The 19,181-nt window shown below is 42.5% G+C and overlaps 2 protein-coding genes across 2 annotated transcripts; one reads left to right on the top strand and one right to left on the bottom strand.

Moving 5' to 3' along the window:
- Nucleotides 1-27: 27 nt before the first annotated feature.
- Nucleotides 28-9,023, top strand: metap1 (methionyl aminopeptidase 1). Its single transcript, XM_070979061.1, has 11 exons — nucleotides 28-167; nucleotides 1,457-1,508; nucleotides 1,712-1,821; nucleotides 2,447-2,507; nucleotides 5,043-5,134; nucleotides 5,247-5,330; nucleotides 5,861-5,999; nucleotides 6,663-6,794; nucleotides 7,374-7,517; nucleotides 7,614-7,679; nucleotides 7,937-9,023. Exons 1-11 carry the CDS (start codon nucleotides 51-53, stop codon nucleotides 8,101-8,103), a joined length of 1,164 nt encoding a protein of 387 aa, XP_070835162.1. The 5' UTR covers nucleotides 28-50; the 3' UTR covers nucleotides 8,104-9,023.
- Nucleotides 9,024-11,601: 2,578 nt separating this feature from the next.
- On the bottom strand, nucleotides 11,602-19,131 carry LOC139342114 (alcohol dehydrogenase class-3 chain L). Its single transcript, XM_070979041.1, has 9 exons — nucleotides 19,089-19,131; nucleotides 18,425-18,526; nucleotides 15,580-15,721; nucleotides 15,406-15,493; nucleotides 15,072-15,291; nucleotides 13,679-13,939; nucleotides 13,152-13,287; nucleotides 11,959-12,097; nucleotides 11,602-11,704 (listed from the first exon to the last, which is right to left on the bottom strand). Exons 1-9 carry the CDS (start codon nucleotides 19,104-19,106, stop codon nucleotides 11,680-11,682), a joined length of 1,131 nt encoding a protein of 376 aa, XP_070835142.1. The 5' UTR covers nucleotides 19,107-19,131; the 3' UTR covers nucleotides 11,602-11,679.
- Between the last annotated feature and the right edge of the window lie 50 nt (nucleotides 19,132-19,181).

Here is a 19,181-nt window from a genome sequence, read left to right as displayed (position 1 = left end):
TCGCTGGCTGGCTGCTTCTCCGCGACTCCACCCCTCCCACAGACGAAGGCATGGCGAGCACCGAGGCTAGAAGAGAGTGTGAGACAGAAGGCTGCAGCAAGGACGCCAAACTTCAGTGTCCCACATGTATCAAGCTTGGTATTCAGGGCTCCTATTTCTGTTCACAGGTACTGCTTCCTCGGCTTGTCCGGTTCAAACGTCGGGTGTTGCTCCATGCTAAGGCCCTGCATGTCATCACGAGGCTGCTAACTGTCAAGCTAGGTAGACATGTGTCGGTGCTTGGTGAGCCGCTATTGACGACTTAACCTTCTGTCAACGAATGGCTTCTGACTGTGTAATTTTATACAGATCGCTGAGGGTGAATAATGCAGTCAGTGATTGTAACTGATGCTATCTCTGTACCAGCAGGCCGAGGGAAAACCTCTGGCTAGCTAACTGTTGCCCGGTTAGCTGAAGTGAATGATTTAACGTCCCTAGTCAAAATGAAACCCTTTAATATGAAGTTCTTTCGCCGATAGCTTAAAACTGCGTATGAATTACTGGACATTGTTTCGGAGCCGGGAATTCCAGTCCTGCTATAGACTGCAAGTCATGAAAGAAATTTGTAAAATGAGTTGTGAAATGCAGCAGGGTTAACGTTCCGTGATGGATTTCTCGGTGCCACGACGTTTGATCCTGGTACCTTGGTTCCCACGGGACCAAACCCCAGCCACAAATCTGTCAGTTTAAAGATGAATGACTTCTCGGCCGTGCCTCCTACTCGGCTGAATGTTACGTTAAAAGCTACTCTCCACTTGCTAAAGTTCGGCTGAGGAGCAGCTTTTACTCCCGAAAAACTCATTGCCACCAGTTGTCTTTCACTTCAACACAGAGGGCTCGTCACAAGTCGTGTGAGTCACACGTGAGAGTTGATATCGAAGATTGTGGATGCTTCTTTGTGGCAAATTTAGCTTGCAGAAAACGCAACACTGGAAAAGGTTTCAGATGTTAAAGTATTAAACTAGAACATTTGCAGAAGGGCCCTGTTTTGAGTAAATCCAAAGCTTTATAAATAGGTTGGTGGGCTGACTTGTGGTGACATGGTATTTGACCTGAGAGGTCTTTGCTGTGATCACAGTTCTGGCACTGTAACCTGAGCCTGCTCTCCATATTTCCTGTTTCTCTCTCTCATTGTTAAGGCACAAACGCCAATGAAATTATCAGCAAATGGTAGTTACTGTGTTAAATATACACACGGACATATTTAGATCTCTGCCTGGAGGGCGCTTATGCACCTATGGTGCAAGATCTGTTAGTGTGCTTTTTTGTATTTGAATGGGTCGATGACCATGCATGTGACTGTCAGGCGTACACCTTTGAGCACAATTCTGCACTTCATCAGTTTTAAAAATGCAAAGATTTGTCTCTGTCCTTGTATGTCCCCACTTATAGTGTCTGTGTGTGTTTTCATTTCCAGGAATGTTTCAAAGGGAGCTGGGTGTCTCACAAGCTGCTGCACAAAAAAGCAAGTATGTGCTACTGATCACTATCAGTTCTGCACTGTGTTTACTGGGTTACTGGGTTTTAGAAACAAACAAACTGTAGGTGTATAGGTTACACAAGGTGTTCAGTTAGAGCTCATTACAAGAGGGGAGAACAGATGATATCCACTGACTGTGAACTAGCACAATTGTGCCAGATGCTTCAGAGACCTTGTGCTGTGTTTTGTCAGAGGAGGACAAGAACCAGAATGAGTCTAAGAATTGTGTGGAGAAGGACATCAACACAGACCCATGGCCAGGCTATCGCTACACAGGAAAACTACGCCCTCACTACCCACTGGTAAATTCTTGTTGTATTTTGGCATGTATGAGTCATTAAAAGAAAATAGAAAGAAGACCCAAGTGCATGCATACATAAACAATGCGCCCTTTTTGTCTCCAGTTGGTTGTATTCAGCGGTCCTAAACTTGTAACCATTTTTTTTCCAGCTATAACTATGGCAGCAACTGGGAAGTAAAAGTTTTGATATACATAAACTTTTTACCTCAGTTTTTTAAATGTCAGCTGTCCCTTTGTGGCACAGCTCTGCACCCCATTAGCTGAAATGATGTTAGTTTACCCTGACAGATTTCAGGCTTTGGACATTACATTGGTGGTGATAAACAGTCACTTCTACACACCACACTATATATTTTAAACCATGGAAAATTCCAATACAGGGTCATATACTGATACCTGTAGGTGCATATTCACTGTGATTGTGTTAAAACTATTTCATAGCACTGAAGTGCCTCCCAGAAAGAATGTAGGGCAGCACTGGGGGGGGGGGGGAGAAACCAAGAGACAACAGAGTCATATAAAATTTACAAAACTGTGGCTTGCTTTAAGTATTTTCTCATCTCTGTGCTGATTTATGTGAATTCCATAATGTAACGTTTCTGTCCTCTCTTTGGCCCCTGGTGTAGACACCCATGAGGCCTGTGCCTGGTAACATCCAAAGACCTGACTATTCTGATCATCCCAGAGGTAACCGTTCTACTTTTGTCCTACGTAAAAGAGCAAAACACATGCAAAAATAAGATATTGCATTTTGAGTGGAAGAGTAGTTACAGTCACCTAATACTGCCTTATTCTACTGGCAAACTTGGTGCTTATGGTGTGTTTTGCCCTGCTAGCTGCAGGACCTAAGAATGATGATGTTGGTCAGTCTGTCCATCCATCTGTTTGTCTCTCTGTCCAACACTTTGCTTTAGAGCACGATGCCTCAACAACTGCTGGCCAGGTTGACATGGCATTTGTCATGGTTATTCCTGGCTCACAGAGGATGATAATTAATGATTTTGTGTGCCCTTAAATCTCGACTGTAGTGCCACCTTGATTCAGAGTCAATTCTTGATTCAGTAAAAGAAAGCAGTGGCTGTGTTTCAGCTGTAACTCCAGTGCAGTGTCCTTTGCCCACTGAGCCACAAATGAAATAAATGAGGGCAGCCTCTCTTCTGCAAATTTGGTACCAGGGAATTGCTTTCCAAAACCTAATTAGTCAGCTGGTTTTGTTTGTTAGTGCTGGACTTTGGTCCTCTGTTAATGTTCACTCGTAGGTGATGAGGTACAGAGTATTCACAAAATACATCACCTCTGTTTTGCGAAGCTAATTATTACATGAACTCAAGATGTGCCCAAACGCAGCTGCTGCTGTTCTGAATCATAGAAGAATCCGAGTTCACAAGTGAATCGATTTTAGATGACTTCAACAGAACAGCCGGTCATTGATGGCATGGATTTGACAACATGCGAGTGCACATTCTGAGTTGCAAGCTGTGGAAGGGCTGTCCCAGTGTGTTACAATGGTCTGGACAAAGTGGTCATCCATGCATGTGTTTTTATATAACTTTTTGCATGAATACACAGATAAGCTGATATGTTTTGTGCTGTTGGCTAAAGAGCGCTACACAGACTGGACAGTCTGCGCCCCTGTAGGCAATGCTGAAGACAGAACTTTATGAAGTGCGAGAGCAGCACTTTTGTAGAAGGAAAAGTCACTCGTTTGTTCTGCATTCAGCTTAAGTGAACAAGATGATTCTTTGGTGTAGCTGACATAATGGGTCGTTGTCTCTCCCAAACAGCTGTCTGCAGTTTCTGCATTTGAAACTTTTATTATGTGGTTCAAACAAGTGGCTGAAAGCTGTATGCAGCTGCAGAAAGAGATGTGTGTTCTTAGAAGGATTGGTAATGCTTGTATCTTTTCAATGGAGTTAATTTCATTCAGTTTTACTATGAAAAACTGCTTAATGGGGCTTTTAGTATGCATTTACATTATAACTTGATGCAATTTCTCAGTTCCTCTTTTGGTATTTTAACATTTAACAATCATTAAAGATTACGTAGGCACCTTTCTCCTAAAGAAGGCTCATGTTGTCAGTTGTTAAGTTGAGTGGATTTTGCTCTGGTAAACAGCCATTACCTATTAAGGCTCAACTGTAATTGTAACCATCCATTCATTTTGCAACCATGGCAACCTCTACATCCTTGTCATCTGACTGCATAGATCCATACTCAGGTAGTCATGGTTACAGTCTCCTTTCATTCTCCACTGATGCCTTCTCAGGGACCGAGGCACAGTTGTTACCAGCTAATGTTTCTGAATGCAGCACTGTTATGGAGCTAAACCAAATCTGGATCTGTTTTTGTTTTTAAATAACATATAAAATGGTAATTATTACCACTGATAAATGTATAAGAAGATGGGCCGTACCATTAAGAAGACATTGTAACATGCACACTGTGATCCTCTCATGCTTTGCTTCTTTTTTTTGAGCAGCTGTATCAAAGCGTAAGTAAGTCCAATTGATTGTCGCGCTCACTGGAGGCTCTTCAGGTCAGAAGGAGGGCTGTATTTGACAAACCTGTCTAAAGGCCAGGTTGCTAGGCAACTGTTCATGTTCATCCAGCAATCATCTTGTTGAGTAAATAAATAATGAATCACTGAATTGTTGATTCCAGCGATTGGCCAAACCTGTACTGAAATACTGCCCTAATGTGCTTTTCAGTCCGAGAGTAATGTTCCAGTTGTGTTTGATCTATAGTGGGAACGCAGGTCGTTTAATTCAGTGTCAAAGTGACTGCGTGTGACACCCATGCTTCTGTTCTTTTCCATGTAACAGTCCTGCTCTGTTCCTCTGAGTCGACAGTGTGAGTGTCATTAGTCTGCCTCTGCTCAGGTGCTGAAGCTGTAGCTTATTCTCTGCAGGAGCAGCTAGTTGTCTGTAGTTCCATAGCGCTGCAAGTAGCTTTTGCATTTGTCAGAAATTTGGAATATCAAATATCATGACAAAACTATTGCCTATATATACAGAAACCAGTACCAGATGGCATATTGTCAGCTGTCACTCATGATGTTCACAAAATTAATTGGGAGTTTGTAAAACCAGCTGCCGCGGTCCAAGTTTATGCTGCGTCAAAGAAATGATAGACAGCTGCTTTGCAAGGTCCTGTTTTAATCAGCTCCACCGAGCGTTGACATGTGAATGATGACAGTCGTCTGCCTTTGTTTCCTTCACACAGGGATATCTGAGTCTGAGCAGTTCCTGAAGGGGACATCACAGATCAAGATCCTGTCTCCTGAGGACATTGAAGGCATGAGAGTGGTGTGCAAGGTAACAGAATTGACGTCAGGCCGCCGTCATGGCGTTGCCATGGTTCGCATCCTCTGGTTTCTTTTTAATCCACTTTGGTTTTGACGTGTTTTTTTTTTTTTTTGTCTTGCAGCTGGCTAGAGAAGTCTTGGACATTGCTGCAATGATGGTGAAACCAGGTGTCACAACAGAGGAAATCGACCACGCTGTGCATCTGGTATATCTCCACGAACAAACAAACATCCCATTAGCTGTATGAGAGATTTCACAATCTCAACTACCTGAAGCATTGACACAAAAGTTTCCACAGACATTCATGGGCCCCACGTGAGATTGTGAACACGGTAGCATTGTCATTGTGAGCATGCCAGCATCCTGACATTCAGCCAAAAGCTTGTGCGGCTGTGGACTCGTAGTCTTGTTTAAATCTGGTGTAATAATTGCTGTGGAACAGACGCCGCTAATAAATAATGGAACACTGAGTTTCTGAACAGAACAAAGCCCCCTGCTGTGGAACATCAGTTCAACTCCAGTTAACTTTTGTACTGACTTGAAGGCGGACACACTGTCATGTCTGACTATCTGATCCATGTGTGTAGAATTGTGAGTCAGAGTAACTGTGCGCTGAACAGACCTCACCAGCTGCTTTGAGTACCGAGGCAGCTAAATGACGTGAAAGGGGTCACTCATTTTTTGTCTTTCGCCCTCATTGCCATCTTCTTTAACCAACCTGCTTTGTCTGTTCAGGCTTGTACAGCAAGGAACTGCTACCCTTCCCCTCTCAACTACTACAACTTCCCCAAATCCTGCTGCACATCTGTCAATGAAGTCATCTGCCATGGCATCCCAGACAGAAGACTACTACAAGACGGAGACATCCTCAACGGTATGCTCATTGCATGATTTTGAGACCATAATGGCTGCTTCTGACAGCTGTTTTCCTCATATCTGTGATTTCCTCACTGTTTTTATCCTTGTTTTGTTGTAATTGTCTGAAAGTAAATGAGTTTAAAGTTGTAGTACCACATTTGTTGTGACTTTCTTGACTGAGTTTTGATGCAGGCAAGTGTTCCATGACAAATGGTTGTACCAGCATCCATGAAATTTTTATCAGCGGGAGTTTGGCCAATTTGAGCCCCTTTATGAATATTCCTGCTAAGGCAATGTCTTCCGTCCGCCACTCCCCTCAGAGTGTCTGATGGAGTACTTGCCAGCCACTCATCTCTCGCCGCATGGTCCGACAAGACAAATTGTTTCATTAACCATTACCAGTGGGGATTTGCCAGTCACATTCTCTGCTCTCCATTTTTCTCCTTAAGTGGAAAAAGTCCCAGTTTTAACACAAGCAATTCCAGCTTCATCAGCAATTTCCAAAAAGCGACATGTTGTTTGGCCTTGCAGATGGCTGGGCGTCTCGTAAGAATCCATGTTCAGCCAGTGCTCACCGTGATGTGTCATTGTTCATCAAAGCCCGTTCATTGTGTTAAACGGAATAGAATCTGGTTTGGCACAAAAGCTCTGACGTATTCATCGCTTTACTCTCACGCAGTGGACATCACAGTCTACCACAACGGTTTCCATGGTGACCTTAATGAGACCTTCTTTGTCGGAGACGTGGATGAAGAAGCAAAGAAACTGGTTCAGACCACGTATGAATGCCTTATGCAAGCCATTGACTCTGGTAGGAATTCCAGCTTTATTTTTACCTTGACTTTACTGATGTGTGCATGCAGAAAACCATCACACTAGAATACTCCCATGAAGATCTTAGAAACCTCACCTTTTGTGCAGTTACACATCATATGGCTGTCGGGTCTGGAGATAAATTGAATATCCGTCTCAGCATGTATTTTAGCCTTGGAGTCAAAAGAAACTGCAGAACAGAAATGTGATTCAAAATGTTTGAATTCATTATGAAACAGCGTTGCCATTTCATAATTTGTCCACCAGAGAGCATGTTGACATCGAATGCTTGTTGGTTACCTTAGAAACAGAAGATTTCTGTTTCCAAGATCAAGAATGAACTTTCATTCTCAGCTTTTAAGATAACATGGACGAAAAGTGCTCAGAATAACTGTGAAATGTCCCATTTAGTACATATTGTGGTCATAATTCTTTAATTCTTTCATATAAAAAATGTTCAAACATCCATATTTGCCTCAGAATTCCAGTATTTCTTAGATTATAAACTACAGCCCATTTTTCCAAGACATGTGACCCTCATGCTTTCTTCTTCTTTGCTCTCTTTTGGTTTTGACAGTGAAGCCTGGTATTCGCTATAGAGAATTAGGTAACATCATTCAGAAGCACGCTCAGGCCAATGGCTTCTCTGTGGTGAGGAGCTACTGCGGCCACGGCATCCACAGACTTTTCCACACTGCTCCCAATGTGCCACATTATGCCAGTGAGTCGTCACACGCCTGCCAGCAAAGACGTTTTAAGCTCTGAAAGTTCTCACATGTTCTAAACAGGATGATTTCTGTATTCATTCATTTCCCAGAAAACAAAGCAGTCGGAGTTATGAAGCCTGGCCATGTGTTCACCATTGAGCCCATGATATGTGAAGGTGAGTGTGACTGCCTTTTGTAGCAGGGATAATCCTAGTAGCTCTAGTATCTCAATGGGTTAAGGAATGAGTGATACAGCAGACTCAGTCATGCTTCAAAACAGGTCATTAAAATCTTAAAAACCACTTCACACCCAATAGATATCCAGTGAGTCAGTACTAGACTCCATGTATTTTGTTTCTATTACTCTCTTTAATTGATGTGTGTAAGCCAAAGCTGTGTGTGCGTGTGTGCGCACGTGTGTGTAATGTCTCAGGTGGCTGGCAAGATGAGACGTGGCCCGACGGCTGGACGGCGGTCACCAGAGATGGGAAGCGCTCGGCTCAGTTCGAACACACCCTGCTGGTGACGGAGACCGGCTGCGAGATCCTCACTCGCCGCCCAGAGGACAACGGTCGGGCTCATTTCCTGAGCCAAATGTAGGCTGGACCTGAACGCACCAAGGACTGGACTTTCCAGACACACACACACACACACCCACACACACACCCACATACACACCCAGGACCTCTGGGCCTCACACACACGCACTTACACAGTCACACAAACACATTTCAAACAAGAGGCACCACTCCCAGAGCGCAGTTTAACTGTGGCTCTCAGTGTTGTATGAATTAAAAGTGGGTTCCTCAAATTAAATGGAAGTACTTGAATGTGTCTTATATCAAATGTGGATCACTTTATTAGTGCAAACTGTATCCTCTGAAGGACATATGAAAGTATTTATTAGGTTTTGGTTTCACTTCATGGTTGGGCTTGACATCAGGCCTGTTTTGACCTCTGAGTCATGACACCCAGAGTTGTTACTGGCTGGCAAGTTGTTGTTTGTGGTGTGTGGAGCTCAGGGCAAATCCAACTCGTACCCCATGCTTCGCTTCTTTTCCTCCATCATCTGCTAACTTAATCAGACGTCATGAATTTCCCAGAGATGGACTGAAAAGAATCGCAATACTCAAGACAGGGGAGTGTTCCAGGAAACTGGGTCAACAAGCGTCACAACCTCCACAACTAGCTTATTTTAGATAGAGGAAATCGCACAAGGCCGAACAATTTCAGCACACGTATTTAAATTAGGTGTTTTTGGAAGTGGATGAGAAGATCAATACCTCTCTCATACTTAAACTTTTAGCTACAACCAGGAGGCGGTTAGCCTAGCTGTGCATAAAGAGTGGAAGCATGGGAAAAAGGTTCGTCTGGCTCCCATCAAAGTCAGAAACATTTGCCAACCAGCATCTCAAAAACTCATTGATTGATCCATTATATCTCATTTGTCCAAGCCATGCAGCTGGATGGTTATGTATGCTTGGCCAAGAGATAATCTGGCACACACCCCCCCCCCCCCCCCCCTTGTCAAACTGCAATTTGTCACCTTTTACAAAGTGTATGGATTAAACAAAGAGACCTAATGTGTTACCGAGAGAGCTTTAGAGCTGCTTGTAGGTGGATTTTACTCCTTCAGACAGAGCCAGGCTAGCTGTCTTTATTTTAATACAGGCTAAGCTAAGCTAACTATCTCCTGGCTGCAGCAAAATCAACACATTTCCCAAGATGTTGAACTGATTTCTCTCACAGTTTTGATAGAAAAGTGATCAATAATCAGTTGACATATTGCCTCATGCCAGCCTGTTGGTTAGCTAATCACCGTACCAGGTTGCTTGTCACTATTGTGTGATCCTGTTGACGTGTCCGGTAGATGCAGTCAAAGTCGTCGTATCCTGAATGTGGCTATTATTAGTGCACCGTCAGTTTTCCAGCAGAGGACGTCAGCTCCGGTTGCTAGGAGAGTCATGACGCAACCACAGAGCATCTACATAGATATCCAGGATGAGAATAATGACTTTGAGCACAAAGTCGTTCAAGCGCTGAACTTGTTAATCCGGCTTTGAGGAATACTCTTACAGTGTCTTGTGTTTCCAGTTGCCCTGGTGTAGCAAATTGAGCCTTAATGTGTGAATCTAGGAATTGAAACTTTCTGTATCCCTCAAGGCACACGAGCTGATGTTTCCCCTGATCTTGACATTCACTATTTACCTTGATGTGGGGATTCTCATGGTGTGATCAGCAGTCATTATTTCTACATTTTCAGAGGACTAATGTGATCACAGTTTCTCTGCCATCTTTGTATTTCTTCTAATGGAGTAATAAATGACTCTTCTGTAGCTCTGTGTTTTCTCCTTGAATAGATTGGTGATGTGAATCCCTAAAGTGGTTTAATTCATCAGCCTTTTCTTACAGGAAATGACTGTCTGGGTATCTGTTAGCCTTAATGCCTTTTTAAACTTGGTGGAGTTCAATGAAAAACAGCATTTGAGGTGTGATTTTTGACACAGTTGGTTCACTCGGGCTACACTAGTGTGACCATATATCAGTAAATAGTTAACTTCATGCAGCTGCAATGAAGGGTTCCTCTGCTTCTTTAAACATGCATGACTCTAGGTTTATCAACTTAATTCAAGACTACTGTATTAAGTATTTCATCCACATTGACTAATGTAAGATAATTCATGACATGGAAGGAAGTTTGTACTACTTGTTTCGATACAAAATGCAAAATTCTTTAAGCACAAACTGCTCTCCTTGCATACTAAATGCCAAATACTGAATCACACCATGTTCAGATACTATACAAACACCTACTAGCACAAGGTTTGGTGCCCATTACTAAACCTACAGATTAGACTGTTGCAGCTGTTGCTCCTTATTTTAACATTTCTCTGCTAAACAGCATTGTGACATAATTGCTATGTCATCACTAGTGCCGTGCCTTTTTGAAAGTCATAATGTGTGTCATTTGTGTGATAATGGTGCAAGTATGTGAGCTGTGGTTACACAAGACGATGTCACTCTTAAGTAAGTATAGTAATATGAAGCTACACATGGTTATCTTAGCTTGTGAACAGCGAAAACAGGGGAAACACCTTGCCTGGCTCTATGCCTGTGCCGCGCCTTTTTAAAAGTCATAATGTGTGTAATTTGTGTGATAATGGTGCAAGTATGTAAGCTGTGGTTACACAAGATGATTGATATCACTTTTACATAGGTACAGTAAATATAAAGCTACAGATGGTTTGCTTAGCCTGTCAACATTGAAAACAGAGGAAACACCTTGCCTGGCTGGATTATCTTGTTTTTTCAATTGTAAAAACTGAAGTGTAAAAATGACAGCTGCCAGTTTAAAAGGGGTTATGTAACACAAAGCAGAAGACTCATATTCAGTAATATGTTTTCAAAAGACATTCCTCCTATATATCATCTCAAGTAGTGACTTCTGCATAAATTGCACATTGTTTCTTATACAGTAACTGTTTGTACAATCCTGGAAGTCAGGAAATGATCATATCATACTCAGTTTTGAGGAGAATTAGTTGGACGACATCGTTTGACACGACCACGATTGGAATTCTTTCCCCTGCAGACCTTCCTGCGTGGAGGAAGCGTGGCCGTTGACATGTGCCTAACCAAGTATAGCATAGCTGAGTGCAACATGTTGTAGTAATTTTCTCAAGTCACTTCCAGTTTGAGTAAACATGTCGAAAATGAAAGCATGTCACCGAAGCTCAGAGAGACTCGTATGTCCACAGTGATAAGTTACGAAACGTACTCAAATCCTACAGGAAGAGGCATCAAAAGACGTTCTGCAACGTCTTCGGGCCTTGATGTCCAAGCTCTTATTGAAAAGAACCACTCAAAAAAATCCTTATCAATTAACAACCTTCAACACTGATGCCATTTGGCTGTTTGGGTTGCACCACCTTATTATTCATTCAGTCTAGATCAAAGAATATTTCAGAATAATTTTGTTTTGGTTCTTCTGCTTTTCGTTGACAGCGTTCTCTCTGTGTATGTGTGTTCCTTCGGGGGAGGAAACACTGATCAAAGAGGTGTCTGACTACGCATTGTTCAAATAAAACAGACTTGAACAGGGAATTGAAAGATTATTTATTAAACTAAGCAGGGTAAACATGGAGTGAGATCATAGTTTTCTGTGCTCCTCTGCATCTAGAACTGCAGGACGACACGAATGCTGAAAGATATAAATGGGATGAGATTATGGAAATCAGGTTTTATATTACTGATTGAGTTGGTGCTGGTTTAAGCTAAGGCCACTCTTGGTGCAAATTCTAATAAAATCCTGTTTAATCACATCGCAGCTTTGTCCTCAACAGAGGGCAGCAGTGACACATCTTAAACCCAAAGGGACACTAGCCTAATCTGCTCATTAACATAACAAACGGAACACATAAACAACTTCAATCTATATGTTTGGACGAGGCTTACCATTTCCCAGCATGCATGAGATCAAAACCATCAGTGATCTTCTCAAAGGGCAGAGTGTGAGTGACAAATTCATCCACTTTGAGTTTCTTGTTCATGTACCCCTCCACCAGTTTGGGAACGCTGTCGACACTTTTGTATCCTGGGAGAGGAAAGAGAAAAAAGAAAAGAGAAAATGAACACATTTAGTAGAGGAAAGCAGTGGTGTGGTTGCACAAAATGATAATGGTTCTTTTTGTCTATGAGTGCATAGAGTTACTGACAGGCTACGGGCAGGGCAGAGTACTGAGTGTAACTCAGTGTGTACATATGTGAAAGCCAAGTCTCAAATGAGCCTTGATCATTGTACAAATATGGCCTCATTCTTTGAAAGGGTGAGAGCTTGCACAACAGCCTGGATTCACATTTATTGTAGGAAATGAAGGGTAAGTTTGCTCTGTGCAGTAATGAGTAGGTATCTATATCCAGTCAACAGCTGTATTCATTTAAATTAAGCGCAGCCAGACAGCTGCTGTGGAAAAGACTGAGACAACAGGGAGCTAACAGGTCTGAGGCTGTACTTTTAGCTTTGAGCTAAATGCTAATGCCAGCCTGCTAACATGCTCACAATAACAATGCTAATATTTTGATGTTTAGCAGGTGCTGTATAATGTTTACCATGTCCTTTATAGTAGTTTAGCATGTTAGCATGCTAACATTTGCTAATTAACACTAAACACTACAGCTGAACCTTGTGAGGATTTTGTTCGTTGACAGGTATTTGGTCATGCAGCAAACAGGCTAAACAGATGAAAGCTTCGATGATGCTCAGTGAAACGGTTTTCACAATTCATCCTAAGAAGGACGTGAGTGACTGAACTTAATTTCAAGGCAATCTGTCCAATAGTTGTGGACACATCTCACTAAAAGCATTTGTCAAGCTGCTAGTGGCATTGGATGAAAAGTCAGGGGATCATTGAAGTCATTAGGATTCGACCAAGAGTGCCTGTAGAGGACTTCATGATGATTCATCCAGTAGCTGTTGAGACAATTTTATTTGGAGCAAAGTGGTGGTCTGACCAAAGCCATAGCACCACCAGCATGGCAAGTTAATGATTTTGGACAGTTATTTGTGATAATGCTTTTAAGTTCACCTGAATCTCCTGTCAGACTATGTTGAATTAGGAACCTCCTCCTCACAACAACTAGCGCGTTACCTCCAAAAGCAGTGCCTTTCCAGGTGCGTCCGGTCACCAGTTGGAAGGGCCGGGTGGAGATCTCCCGTCCGGCTGCGGCCACCCCAATGATTACGCTAGTGCCCCATCCTTTATGGCAGGCCTCCAGTGCTGCCCTCTGCCACCAAGGGTCAATGTCAACATCACATCAACCTGATCCAAACAGCGCCTGATCACCACTGCAGCCTCGTCCAAATGTTGTTTTGATTATCATAAATGCATTATTTTTTGAAAAGGCCTGATGAATACCACGACTTCTGGCAAGAATTAAATAGTGGTAATAACACTACTAACACTACTCAAATTACTCATAATTCTACTGAAGCATAAAAATATGCACTGTATAACTAAAGGCTGTTCTCATTCTACAACCACTGCTGTTGGTCTTTATAAAGCTCTGTCAATTAAGCCATGAGAGATTATCATGATTCATGCTATTCAGCCTGCAGAGATGAATTGCTACATATAGGAGCCGGTCAGTAATATGGAATCATTATTTCTCCACTCACCATGATTGCCACATTGCCCACACATTCAAAGGAGTAGTCCACACCTCCATCTGTCATCTCTACCAGGACCTCTTGGATTGGCTTGCTGTGGTCCTTAGGGTTCACCACGTCGGTGGCACCAAACTCTCGAGCAGTTTTAAACTTGTCAGGGTTGAGATCGACTCCAATAATCCTGGCTGCCCCGGCTGCCTTACAGCCCATGATTGCTGCAAGGCCCAGTGCTCCAAGGCCAAACACTGCACAGGTGGAGCCGGCCTCCACCTGCAGGGTGAGGGACAGGAGAGGCAAGCACAGGTCAGCATGTTTCTGCAACGATTAATGACACAGTTCACAGTAGAGGGGGAATAAGAATGAATAAGAACTTTTGAATGGAAAGGAGCCAACACATTTTGCCTGCTTTCTTCTTCAGGTTGGCTGTGATCTTCATTGAGATCAGGTAAATACTGTAAGTACATGCTGGCTCATATTCAAAAAAGAGTATTGACACATTAAATCCATATTAAAAATCAGCAGTGGATGATTTGAGCTAAATGCTAACACCAGTATGCTCACAATGACAATGTAACATGTAATATTTAACAGGTATAATGTTTGCTATGGGCTGCACGGTGGCGCAGCAAGTAGTGCGCGTGCGCAGCAGGTAGTGCGCGTGCCTCACAGCAAGAAGGTTGCCGGTTCGATTCCTGGGTCAGGCCTTTCTGTGTGAAGTTTGCATGTTCTTCCCGTGCATGCGTGGGTTCTCTCCGGCTTCCTCCCACAGACCAAAAACATGCTCATTAGGTTAATTGGTGACTCTAAATTGCCCCTAGGTGTGAGTGTGAATGGTTGTATGTCTGTATATGTTGCCCTGTGATCGACTGGCGACCGGTCCAGGGTGTACCCTGCCTCCCACCCGTTGACAGCCGAGATAGGCTCTGCCCCCCCCCCCCCCCCCCCGCGACCTCGAAAGGGATAAGCGGCATAGAAAATGGATGGATGGATGTTTACTATTTTCAACAACTTACATTTTTTGAAGCTGGTGCTAGTTTTACAGGTATTTGGTTATTAAAAAAATAAAAATTAGACAAATTATCATGATAGTTCTGGATGAGAAGTCAAAGGATCACCAAAGTTGTTATATCTCATCCTGAAGAATATCAGTGTCAAAATCCATGGCAATCAATCCAATAGTTTAAGACATTTCACTCTAAACCACACATGGTAATGACAATGACCAAAGTCATTAGCATATGTCTTCTGAGGACAATGAATGTCTGTGCAATATATATTAATTCATGCTATAGATGTTGAGTTATTTCACTGTGAGTGAAAAGTGACTAGTTGATTTCTCCGCTCTTGTACTGAGAGAAATGACAATTAATGACTGTGACATGAAGGGAGGGGGTTGACTCACCTGGGCGGTGTTTAGAGCAGCTCCATAACCTGTGGTGATGCCACAGCCCAGCAGACACACCTTGTCCAGAGGGGCCCTGTGGTCCACTTTGGCCAGGGAGATCTCAGCCACTACTGTGTACTCAGAGAATGTGCTACAGCCCATGAAGTGAAACAGGCTCTTGCCTTTGCAGGAGAAACGGGATGTCCCATCTGGCATCACGCCTTTGCCCTGAGTGAGCCTGGAGAACAAGACACAAGCACAGATCTGACAACAGATCAGCTGCACAAGGCAAGATTTTCATGTTAGAAGCTGATCTGCACAGTTGCACAGTGCTTTCACCCAAGACTTTTACCTGATCTTTTGACACAAGTTGGTTTTGGGATTCTTGCAGAACTTGCACTCTCCACACTGTGGGACGTACAAGGGTATGACTGTGTCTCCTAAAACACCACAACAGAAGGTTACATTTGAGCATTTACATTACATGCAACAATTGTTCACAGCAAGAAGAGAAAAGAGTGAAAACCTGGCTGAAACTTGATGACTCCCTCGCCGACACTCTCCACAATGCCGGCTCCCTCGTGGCCCAGAACAACAGGGAAAACTCCCTCAGGGTCAGAGCCACTCAGTGTGTAGGAGTCAGTGTGGCAGATTCCTGTGGCCACAACCTGAAACAAAGGAATGCAATCTAATCCATGCTCTTACCTGGAAATGAATATCTGCTGTAATGTGGGGAAATCAATCAGTTCAATGAATCAAAGGTTATGTGTAAGTATTTAAACCCTCTGCTTAATTACTGATTAGTGAGGATTTCTTTAAGTAGAGGTTATATTAGTCTTGTAAACACTGTATTACGATCACAAGCAGAGCATTCAAGTGCAAGATAAATAAAGGAATATATTTACAGTAAAGTCTTATCTTCAACATATAACCAGAAATAACTAAAGAGTCAAAGTACACTCCAGCATTGGACTGCACATACACTAAATGAGTAAAAAACTGATTATAGATAAGGTTGTAAGAAGAGCTGCTCATTATATGGTGTAGATTAGGCTTGTACTGTATAATGGCATTTATCCTGACAAATGTAGATGCTTTTATTGTGGCCACACTGCTTTTAAGATAACAGTACAGCCTTTGAGACGAGACAAATCTTGGAAATGAAATTTTCCTGTTCTGCAGATAATTTGTTTATTATAAGTAATATTTTCACTCATTTTACTGCTTTTGTCCTTGTTTTTGAATGCTAATTTTTCTGTAACTTCCGTAGTAACACATTGCCTTTAATTGATTATTGTTAAATGATTAAGACAGCATACAGTGACTGAAGAGCTGGCAGCAACATTTTTATATGCATGCCTACCTGACTAACCAGGACACCATTATTTAGTCTTCCCCAAATCCACAAACATCCTACAGCACTCCCTCTCAGGACAATTGTCTCAGGAAGAGGCTCTGTCACTGAACCATTATCAAAATATGTTGACTTCTTTTTGAAAGATGTCTAGTCTTAAAGATGCAAAAGGTGTACTTATTTGTCTGAGTGTTGGGAACTTGGAGTCAGACCACAAACTTATGTGGTTAGGGTGAGGGTTAACTATCAAAGAGAGGAACAACACAGAAGTCCTCCTAATGCATTCCTATTAGACCTAGAATTAGAGTCACAACTAAATGCAATATGAATCCAACTGGTAACTCCAACAGACTGGGACTGCAATAGGCACCACAACACACCCTCTGTGGCTGCATTGGTTGTGGGAAAATGAGAAGAAACTGTTATACATGACTCTAATGACAACCCATATCACTTCCAGATACAACTATATTGGGTGGGGGACACTAGGGGTGTTGTAGGACTTTGTGTAATATCTTAACAACAGCTCAAGTTTCCTGAAACTCACCTGTAAACTAAGCACAGACACAGTCCGTGTGTTTGGATCTAAAATTCCACAAAGCTGTTCACACTTCACACAATTCATAATTGCTTGCTGCTAGCAGTCGGTTCAAGGAAAGAGGTTATGCTCCATTGAGAAAGTCATGCAATTTGTCACTTCCTGCTCTGATCTCCTATCTAAAAGGCAACAAACAAAGAATCCAAGCCAGGCTTGTTTCTCTATTGAATATAATCATTGTGCTTCTGAGATAAAAGAAACACTCAAGAAGCACAGGCATGTGCGTCAAGCAGAGCAATCTTTGAAGCACTGCTGCTACAATAAAACAAATCTGAAATGCCTCAATCATCTCCACACTGGGAGGAAAAGTCCTATTTGTGAATTAACAGTATAAACTAGAAGTAGATTTACATGTTTTTATGTCCCTGTGGTCGAACATTTATTGGACAAATAAAACAATGCCTTAAAGAGTGAATATGGAGCACAAAACTAAAACCATCCATTGTCTATATTCGACTATCCCTTTTTGGGGTTGCGTGGGGCTGGAGCCTGGGCAACATATAGAGACATACAACCAGTCACACTCACACCTAAGGACAATTTTTTACAAGTCACCAATTTTTGGTCTGTGGGAGGAAGCTGGAGTGCCCGGAGAGAACCCACGCATGCATGGGAAGAACATGCAAACTTCACACAGAAAGGCCCTGCCCGACCTGGGATTTGAACCAGTGACCTTCTTGCTGTGAGGCACGCGCACTACCTGCTGCTCCACCATGCCGCCAAAACTACAATCCACACAGGCAAAACATTATTCTGAAGCAAAGCACCCTCTGGATTAAAATTCTGTGGCACTGAGAAAGTCATAATGTCCACTTGAGGAGGCGATGCTCTTCAAACTAGCCCAGAGAGAAATGTTTTGGATATACACACTCTGTGCTATGACATTGACTTCATGATGAATTCAGTTTGAAATGCTTCTGAGCTCAGGACTGATTGTAATCTTTTGAGACTCACAAACCATGAATGTGGCCACTGGATCATTCTTAAGATCATCTACAATGGAAAATGAGTTTCATTCTAATGTCCCTTTATTGCCATCTAGTGTATGGTCTTAATAGTGAATCAATGATAGCCAGAGACATTGTTTTGTGAAGCATCATATTGTGTGTAATGGGGTTTGAATCAGATTTAACTGTTTATTGTGATTGATCTGTCTATCTAGAACCCTAGGTTAAGAAAACTCCAAAACTGGATCCAACTCCCTGCTGCATATTAACTGTGCCTTTGTGTTTATTACCCAATTGAACCTGTATACTTCAAATTCCCTGATGAAGGATCTTTATATTGTGATGTGAGCCATATAAATAAGTTATATGTGAGAATTTTGTCCTTCTTGACTTGTAACTGACAATCCCATTGTTGAAGTGCAACCTCAGTATGTGACTATCAATAGCAAATACGTCGGCCTTGATTCATTACCTTGAGACGAACTTCCCCACTTTTAGGAGGTGCCACCTCCACCTCCTCCATCGCGAGAGGTTTCCCAGCCTCCCATGCTACTGCAGCTTTGCACCGGATCACCTACAAGACGGAAGGAGCTTCAGCTGGCCTGGCGTCATTCATGATAACAAATCATTAACCCATTCAGTGCTAGAGTGGACACTCCTTTTACTGCAGGTTCAAGAAAACAGGAGCAGTCACTTCACCATCAGCTGTTCTACTGTGTTTCTCCACAGGCTGAAGATAACAGACCCATAAAAACGGTCTTCAGGACAAACCTTGACCTTTTCCGCCCACTCCCCTGTACATGCACTTTCACAAATACTTAGTCTTCCGAGACACACAAAACGGTCAATCCTAACCCTTTTTATTGTCTGCAATGCAACAGAGGGACTATTTATGACATTACAGTTGTTAAACTATAATTAATACTCCAGTAAAAAGCCAGACAGATTCACCCCCACCCTGCATACCCTTCCGGTAGTTCTGGAAACATTCCCTCTGTTCCACTAACACTGGACGGAGCAAAGCAAAGAGTGCTCTTAGCCTTTTTATGAGTAGAACAGCTCAAATCCATTCAAACATTTGCAGAAGTTCATTATTCTGATATGACTGCATGTGAGGAGAAGTTAGTTATGCTTACCCTCCCTGTGGTCGCCATGCTGTTTCATAACCAGACTGTCGCTCGCAAGCTTAAGGAAGAGTGTACACTGCTTATCATAGTTTAGACCAATCA

This window comes from Chaetodon trifascialis, chromosome 14, assembly GCF_039877785.1.
Source record: "Chaetodon trifascialis isolate fChaTrf1 chromosome 14, fChaTrf1.hap1, whole genome shotgun sequence".
In the NCBI taxonomy this organism is placed as follows: Eukaryota; Metazoa; Chordata; class Actinopteri; order Chaetodontiformes; family Chaetodontidae; genus Chaetodon; species Chaetodon trifascialis.
This window is presented reverse-complemented; position numbering and strand designations above follow the sequence as displayed.

Excerpts from the sequence above, each read along its gene's own strand:
- metap1 (XM_070979061.1), top strand. The coding sequence starts at position 51 with ATGGCGAGCACCGAGGCTAGAAGAGAGTGTGAGACAGAAGGCTGCAGC. Across the intron at positions 168-1,456 it reads GCTCCTATTTCTGTTCACAG|GAATGTTTCAAAGGGAGCTG; the intron begins GTACTGCTTCCT and ends TTTCATTTCCAG. Across the intron at positions 5,331-5,860 it reads TCGACCACGCTGTGCATCTG|GCTTGTACAGCAAGGAACTG; the intron begins GTATATCTCCAC and ends TTGTCTGTTCAG.
- LOC139342114 (XM_070979041.1), bottom strand. Across the intron at positions 13,940-15,071 it reads CTGCTCTAAACACCGCCCAG|GTGGAGGCCGGCTCCACCTG; the intron begins GTGAGTCAACCC and ends CTCACCCTGCAG. Across the intron at positions 11,705-11,958 it reads CTCATGCATGCTGGGAAATG|CATTCGTGTCGTCCTGCAGT; the intron begins GTAAGCCTCGTC and ends TATATCTTTCAG.